Source organism: Passer domesticus, chromosome 28 (genome assembly GCF_036417665.1).
Source record: "Passer domesticus isolate bPasDom1 chromosome 28, bPasDom1.hap1, whole genome shotgun sequence".
Classification (NCBI taxonomy): domain Eukaryota; kingdom Metazoa; phylum Chordata; class Aves; order Passeriformes; family Passeridae; genus Passer; species Passer domesticus.
In genome coordinates, this window is record NC_087501.1 from 2848786 (window position 1) to 2857206 (window position 8421).

General features: G+C 55.8%; 1 protein-coding gene across 2 annotated transcripts; it reads right to left on the reverse strand.

The window, feature by feature from the left end:
• Nucleotides 1-3691: 3691 nt before the first annotated feature.
• EIF4EBP1 (eukaryotic translation initiation factor 4E binding protein 1) lies at nucleotides 3692-7809 on the reverse strand. 2 transcript variants are annotated; one of them, XM_064400316.1, is made up of 3 exons: nucleotides 7576-7809; nucleotides 5131-5301; nucleotides 3692-4018 (listed from the first exon to the last, which is right to left on the reverse strand). In XM_064400316.1, the coding sequence occupies exons 1-3, from the start codon at nucleotides 7721-7723 to the stop codon at nucleotides 3987-3989; spliced, it is 351 nt and encodes a 116-aa protein (XP_064256386.1). In that variant the 5' UTR covers nucleotides 7724-7809; the 3' UTR covers nucleotides 3692-3986. The 2 variants fall into 2 exon arrangements, with proteins under 2 accessions (XP_064256386.1, XP_064256385.1); XM_064400315.1 differs by having other exon boundaries at nucleotides 3692-4021.
• Between the last annotated feature and the right edge of the window lie 612 nt (nucleotides 7810-8421).

Consider the following 8421-nt stretch of genomic DNA (forward strand, 5'->3'; position numbering starts at 1 on the left):
ATCTCTGCCCCTCTTCCCAGTGCTATTTCTGTCTCTGCCATCTCTGCCCCTCTCCCGGTGCTGTATCTCAACCATCTCTGCCCCTTTCCTGGTGCTGTATTTTTGCCATCTCTGCCCCCCTTTCCTGGTGCTGTATTTTTGCCATCTCTGCCCCTCTCCCCGGTGCTGTATCTCCCTCTGCCATCTCTGCCCCTCCATCACGCCTGCCTGGAATCCAGCCGCGGGTTCAAAAGTTGTGGCGGGGCAGGGGGAGGCAGAGGCCGTTGGCTGGGAAGAGCCGGGTGGAAAAATAAAGGCTGGGATTCCAGGGCTGTAAGGAAAACATCAAAGTGTGGATAGTGACAATAAAGTCGGGTTTAGGCAAGGATCTGTCAGGCTCGACCTGACCTGAGCAGGGAGAGCTCTGGCCCTGCTCCTGCCCCAATCTACATCGGCTGGGGGACGCAGGAGCCCAGACACGGGGACAATAAAGTGGGGGGACAGCCCCCGTCCTGCCCACGACCCTTCAGCATCCCAGGGCTGGGGGAGCTGGCAGGTTCCTGCTCTGGGAAGGGCTGGCTCGGCCAGGGGGACAGCAGGCACAGATTGCTTTGGACACAGAGAGAGTGAGAACAAACAGACCGAGGGTGGTATTTGTACAAATGGTGCATTAAAGCACGAGCTGGGTCGGGCAGGTGGCGTTTGTCCCTTGATGGGGACACAGGGACACGGGGCAGGACACAGGGACACCCGGTTGAGACAAAAAGGGGCTGGGATGGGAAATGCAAGGACAAAGCCAACTTGTCACTGGACCTCCCCGGAGCATCCCAGCTGTGCCTCAGCCACCCACGACTGCCTCCCTCCTTCCCTCCCTCCCGCAGTGCACAACTGGGCTCAGCCCGTGAAAAAACACAAGGTGGGTGAGGAGCAGAGCCTGGGGAAGCAGGGATGTGCCCTGGAATGCTGAGCTGCTCCTGGCAGGGCTCGGGGCAAAGCTTGGAGAGCTGTAAACGTGAGTGCACGAGGGAGATGGATCCGAAAGGGCCTGGCTGAAGGATGCAGCAGCTGGGGCTGCGAGGGGGAAGGGAGGGAGTGAAGAGTGAAGGACCAGAGCAAGGGGATGCTGAGACCACTTGGTCCCACACCGCGGCTGGAAAGGTTTAAGGAATGGGCTCGGGACAAATTGCAGCAGAGCAGATGTGCACATCATCTCAGCACATCCCGGCTCTCTCTGCCCCCACGACGAGCCCATGGCCCCGGGGCCTGCACCCAGAGCCCAGCAGGACCCCGGTCACACCTGGCCAGGTGTTTCACAGGCTGTCCTCCCTCCCTCTGGATTATCGGTGTGCGGGCACCTGGCGCTTTGATGCTCCCACATCTGCATAAGCGGCAGATACCGATGCAAAGCTGCCAAAGCTGCCGGGACACAAAGCATTAACACCTCCAGCACGTGTTACCTCTCCTGCAGGTGGCAGGAATGGCATTTAAGAGCATTACCTGCAATACCTGGCACCCCCAAAAACCAGGCAGCCCCTTCTGTACCAAAGCCCAGCACCACAAGGCTCCTGCTCCAAAAGCCATGGTTGGTCAAGGCTGAAATCAGCTCATTGCTCCCCAAAACTGCCTGGATGTGAAGCTTGGGATGGCACCTTGGGGATCCCAAAATTACCTGGACGTGCAGCTTGGGATGGCAACTCAGGGATCCCAAAACTGCTTGGATGTGCAGCTTGGGATGGCACCTCAGGGATCCCAAAATTACCTGGATGTGCAGCTTGGGATGACATGTCAGGGATCCCAAAATTACCTGGACGTGCAGCTTGGGATGGACCTCAGGGATCCCAAAATTACCTGGATGTGCAGCTTGGGATGGACCTCAGGGATCCCAAAATTACTTGGACATGCAGCTTGGGATGGCAACTCAGGGATCCCAAAATTACCTGGACATGCAGCTTGGGATGGCACCTCAGGGATCCCAAAATTACCTGGACATGCAGCTTGGGATGGACCTCAGGGATCCCAAAATTACTTGGACATGCAGCTTGGGATGGCAACTCAGGGATCCCAAAATTACCTGGATGTGCAGCTTGGGATGGCACCTCAGGGATCCCAAAATTACCTGGACATACAGCTTGGGATGGCAACTCAGGGATCCCAAAATTACCTGGACATGCAGCTTGGGATGGTGCCTCAGGGATCCCAAAATTACCTGGACGTGCAGCTTGGGATGGCACCTCAGGGATCCCAAAACTGCCTGGACGTGCAGCTTGGGATGGCACCTTGGGGATCCCAAAATTACCTGGATATGAAGCTTGGGATGGCACCTCAGGGATCCCAAAATTACCTGGATGTGCAGCTTGGGATGGACCTCAGGGATCCCAAAATTACCTGGATGTGCAGCTTGGGATGGCATCTCAGGGATCCAGGGCCACACAGGGTCACCAGCATCATGTGTCCCCCCAAATCCAGTCCTGGGTGACACAGGACACAGCCCAGGTCAGGGAGGGTGACACCCAGTCCTGCTCGGGTCCCTGTGCAGGAAACCTGCTCTCCATCCATCCAGCCCTTCCCAATAAACCCAGAGCAGAGCAGGAATTCCTCATTTTGGTTGGGGCAGCAGGAGAAGCCCAGCACAAGCACAGGGACTCATCCCTGCAGAGCCTGTCAGGGCTATTTCAGTCTTTCCCTCAATAGGGGAACTTTGGGGAAATTACCATCAACACGGGAAGTTTTCCTAAACCAAAAACTGCAGCTGCTCCACAGCAATGCCAATTTAGCACAGAAAAAAGTCAGTCCCAGCTGCAGAGCTCCTCTCTGAACCATCCTCAGAACCTAACTGGTGCAGCTGAGGCCGATAAAGTCACACCTGAGGGCAATAAATTCGGATTTGTTCCCATTAAGGTTTCAGAGAAACCCTTAAATCTTATCTCAGAGAAATGCAGGTTTATCTGCAGCAATTGCTTTGTTCTGTTACTCATTATTGAGGGTTTGCATATCATAATGTCACCACTGGGCATCATTAGCAGATATTTAAATGCTATCTGCCTAACCTGATGTGCACAGACACTCCCTGTGGTTTGGGAAGTCTGAAGTTCAGGCTGTGCCCAGAAGAATTCTCCTCCTGTGAGGTGCCTCCACCCCCCAGCAGTAACAGCAATGTCTTACAGACTGTCCAGACCACATTTATCAAACCTCACTGAGGCTAAAAATGAAGATATTTGCTCTGGGGACTGGACTTTCCCATATCAAAACGAACTTTCTCTGATGAAAATCCCCCTCTCAAACCCAGACTTTGTTTCTAACCCTCTTCCCCAAAGCTCTTCTCCCTGCCCACCACAGGATAAAAAAGAGAAGCAAGGGTGAAGCAGCAGGGAAATTCCACCATGGATCACAAACCCAGGCAAGCACATGCCAGAAAGAATTGCAGTGGCAAAGCTGGAGGCTCCTTCCTCTGCCTGGCAGGGCAGGAACAGCTCAGCCAGGAGCCCTCCAAGAGCCTGCAGCTGAACTGACCCCAAACATCCCACCTGCAACCTGAGCCTGGCAGGCACTGGAACAAAACTTGTGGCACTCAGGGGACAGTTTTTGTCTATTCTGGGGGCAGATTTGGCAGAGCAAAACTTCCCCCAGGGACCAGGGATGCTTGGCCCAGCCCCAGCACCATTTAACACCTCAAATCAGCAGTTTCTTGCTGGAATAAGGGACAGAAGCCACATTTATTGCATTCATCTCCACACCAGGAGACTCCACGTGATTTTTTTATTTCTCCCTTATATTGCATTTCTGTTACAGTATTAAAATGATTAACAAAAGCATAAAACTGGAACCCAAACCAAGGGGGGGAGAGCGTCTCCTGCAGCACCCCGAGGCCTGGCCCCTGGAACAGGACTCTGCTCTCCTGAGGGAACCTGCCTTTCCCAGAGCAGGAAGGCACTCAAGGCATGGGCTGGTGGGAATCCTCCAGGCAAGTCCTGCTGCTTCACTGGATCAGCACTCTGCAGGCAGGTGTGTTAGATGTCCATGTCAAACTGCTCTTCCTCACCTGCTGGGAGGGACAAAACCACGGGTGAGGCCTCAGGGTTGAACATTAAATAGCAAAGATTCCAGTGAAGGAGTGGCTGGCAGCTGTGCTTCAGAAATGGGGTGGTTTGGGCTTAAAAGCTGCATTCAGGCAGCAGGGTTGGTGTGAAAATCATCTTGTGAAGCTCTGGTAAAGGTGTCACTGCTGGGGGATCTCCCTCAGATGTATCACAGCAGAGAAAATGCCCTTGAAATCATTGATTCTTACCCCTGGATTTCCTCCTCACAAGGAATGGAAAGAAGTACAGAGGACAGAAGCCAGCCAGGCACATTTCACACCCCTTATCCCAAGGGCTGCTCCCACAGCCTGACAGGCAGGAGCTGCTCCTGGGGACAGGGATTTTCTGGCAGTGTCACAGCCCAGCCTGCATTTCAGGGACTCCTGTGAGCCACTCCAGGCCACAGCAGTGTGTCAGGCACGAGGCAATCCCGACTCTGGAAAGGTTTTACTTGCAGCAAGCACACAAAAAGAGCCTTTGGATTTTTATTTTTAGAGAGAAGATAAATACTTGCACTTGGTAGGTTCGGGTTGCACCAAGAAATAACCTCAAATAACTTTAAAAACAATTCTTCAAGGGCAATATTGGCTCGTGTTGCTGCAGCAGGGCCTCAGAGAAGCGTCCCTGTCATACCAGGGACAGAAACAGGCAGGAGGAATTTACCACTCAGGCTGATATTAAAAACCCAAGAAAATCCTGCTCTGAATTGTAACTTGAAACTCCAGCAGCTGCAGCACGGCCCAGCTCAGGGAGAGGCAGCAGCAGCTGCCCCTCTGCTCTCTCTCCACAGGGCTCCTCACCCAACAGCAGCTTCCCAAACCCCGAATTGATGGGAATCATATCAAATGACACCCAAAAACTGCCAAAGCCACATTGCTGGGGCCCAGAGCAGGATCAAACCGCGAGACCCCGTCACCCTGTGACACTGAGCCCACTGTGACTTTCCAAGAAGTCACTGGAGAATTGGCCAGGTTTCCTGGGAACCTCCTGGCTCCACTCCAGCTCTGGAACTTCTAGGAACCAGCAGAGCCCCTCCGAGGCTGTTGGGGCTTTGGGTTCTGTTGTCTGAGCTCACCTGCGCTCACTTTCTCCTCACAGCTCTGCACGTGGTGGTTTTCAAGCTTCAGCTCCTCCACGCTGGGGCTGGTGACTCCTGGAATGTCGGGAAGGTCGGAGGGAGGGGTTTTGGCACCCGGAGAATTGCGGCATTCCATCAAGAACTTTCGGTCATAAATGATCCTGGTACCTGGGGGGGACAGCACAGGCTCAGCCCTCCCTGCCCAGGGCAGGGAATTCCATCATCTTTAAGGTCCCTTACAGCCCAAAACGCTCAGGGATTGGATTTTAAGTGATAATTGTGATGCAGCACCTCAATCTGGGTTACCTCACCAGAATTTTGGGTGCACTGACACTGTACCTCCACTAAAGGTGACACATCAGGCACCCAAACTCTGCCCCGAGGCAGCACAGGGCTCCAAACCCCGGGCAGGGGCTGGAAGCAGCAGATTCAGCCCCTTCCACCTCACTCAAGGCCACACCAGCCCACAGAGCAAACAGAAAACTGAATTTAATTCCCTCTCATGGCCAGAAGCGGGGCTGAAAGCTGCAGGTGGACACAGAGCAGGGGACAGGGCAGGGCTGTCCCTCTGAGCTCTGCCCAGCGGGAATTCCTGCGTGGACACTTCCCTTGGCACAGCAGCACTCACACACACCTTGCTCAGGGTTTACACTGCTGGTTAATGCTCCACAGCTTAACCAGGAACCACCCAGCTCCAGCCAAGCACGCTGAGCCTCCAGGCATGGATTTCTAGGAACACCACTGAACACCCTGTTCTTGTAAAGGAATTTCATGGAAGCAGCTCAAAAACCACAGGCAGAAAAAGGGATCCCTCAGCCTTAACCCAGCAAGTGCTGGAAAACAATTCTGCTTCCCAAAGGAGGCTGCACACCCCTCTGGGGCAGGTGTGTCCTGCTCTGCTCCCCTTCCAGCCACAGGGAAAGGGACTTGTCCTGGTGCCCTCCCCAAAAGCGTTAACTAAAGTACACACGTGTGGGCAAACAGCTCCTGCCACCATCTGTCCCAGAACAACCAACTCCCTTTGGTCTGAGCACTGTAAATATCCAATAAATACATAAAACAACACGTCCAGCAGCTGTGTTCTGCCAGGGAGTTCTCAAAACACCAAAAAAAAACAACTTTTCACCGATGATCCCGAGCTCCAGTTCTTTCAGGAGGAGGATCTACAATCAGCTGGCTGGGAGAGGAGTGCTGAATTCCTCTCCAGGGAGAGAACAGGGATTCCTGGAACTGCAGCTCTGTACCAGCACTGGGAGCTTCTTCCACCTTCCTCCAACAGCCTCATCATGCCCTGAGCTCCTGAAAGCCAGGGGGAGCAGGACAGGAGGAGCAGGACACCCGGAGCAGGACAGGGGGAGCAGGACACCCCGGGCAGGACACCCGGGGCAGGACACCCCGGGCAGGCTGTCACAGCTCCTGCACACGCCCAGAGCCGCGTTCCTGGGTGTGTTCAGCACAAAAACCACACAACCAGGGGATGCTCTGCTCGCTGGCAGCCCCTCGGGGCAGACACACACCCGTCTGTCTGTCCTCCCGTCAGCAGGGCCGGGCAGCACGCGGTGTCCCCAGCTCGGTGTCCCCAGCAGTGGGCACACCCCGGGCACAAACACCCAGGAACTCCCCGGGCTCAAAGGGCTGGCAGCCCCGGAGGGCTCATTACTGCCTGCCGCTAATTGCTCATTTAATTTCTGCCGTGCTAATCGCTCTCTCTGCCGGTTGCTCACGGCCGGGGAAGGCTCCTGCAGGTGCTGCTGGCAGAGGAGGGAAAGCCCGGCCAGAAGAAGCCCCAAGCCCGGCTCTTTGTCAGCGGTGTCACCTCCCCTTGTCCCCGCGCTTTAACCCCTGCAGTCCCGCGGGACCAGCAGCGCTGTTCTCCCGGCTCCGGGCAGGATGCAGCCATGGGCACCGGGGGGTTCCTGGAGGTGTGGGAAGGAAATGGCCCCAGGATCACCCCAAAACCCGGCTCGGGGCGCTGGAACTGCCCAAACCGAGCCCGTGCCGCCACCCGCAGCCGCTTCTGGCTGCCAAAAACGAGCTCCCAAAGGGGATGGGGACACAGAACCTCTGCGACAGAGGAACCTGTTACGAATAGAAAGCCCATTTATTTCAGAACCCTTGGCACAATAATTTATTGCCCTGACTCGAGGGCAAGTCCCGGCACGTCCTGCCCAGGACAGCGCAGAGGGAACGAGCCCGTGCCTCCACACTTTGGGGCTGGAAATAAAGCAAAACCCCAAAAGCCGCAGGGTTTGCTGCCGCCAGAGCAAACATCAGCGACCAGAACTGATCAGCGGCCGAGGCTCCCGAGCCGAGCTCCGCCCGTCCCGGCCCCCGAACCTCCACCGAGCCCCGGTACCGGGGCAGGGCGGCAGTGCTGTCCCCGCGGCACGCCCGTGCTCACACCGAGCCCTCCCCGCCGTCCCCCGGCGGCGCGGCGCTCACCGCCCGGCGTGGTCCCGAACACGGTGCCCCCCGGCGTGGTGCTGTAGTCGCCGGGCGGCAGCGGGGCCCCGTCGGGCAGGGCGAGGCACTTGCCGGGGCCCGGGATGTCGCGACTGGGCGTCTGCCCGTGGCAGCAGCGGCCCGACATGACGGGACCGCGACCGCGACCGGGAGCAGCACCGGCGCTGCCGCCGCCGCCCGCCCGCCGCTTCCGGCCCGGGCCACGCCCCTTCCGCCGCGGGAACGGGAGTGGGCGGGGCTCACACCGGGGGTGGGCGGGGTTTGGTCGGAGGGGGCGGGGTTATGCTAATGTAATTTTGAATTCCCGCGGGGGCGGGGTTTAGCCCGGGTGGGGGCGGGGCTTAGCGCTAAATGGGCGTGGTCTGGGCGGGACCCCCGACGGGTTCCCCTTTTTTCCCTTTTTTTCCCTTTTTTTCCCTTTTTATCCCATTTATTTTCTCCCATTGTCTCTCTTTTTCTCCCCCTTTTCTCCCTTTTTTCCCTTTTCCTCCCTCTTTCTCCCATTTTCTCCCATTTATTTTCTCCCTTTTTCTCCCATTTATTTTCTCCCGTTTATTTTCTCCCGTTTATTTTCTCCCATTTTCTCCCATTTTTGCCCTTTTTTCCCTTTTTCTCCCTCTTTCGCCCATTTTCTCCCATTTATTTTCTCTCATTTTCTCACGTTTATTTTCTCCCTTTTCCTCCCGTTTATTTTCTCCCATTGTCTCCCTTTTTCTGCCTTCTCCCCCCTTTTTCTCCCTTTTCCCCTTTTCCTCCCTCTTTCTCCCATTTATTTTCTCCCTTTTCCTCCCTTTTATTTTATCCCTTTTTCTCCCGTTTATTTTC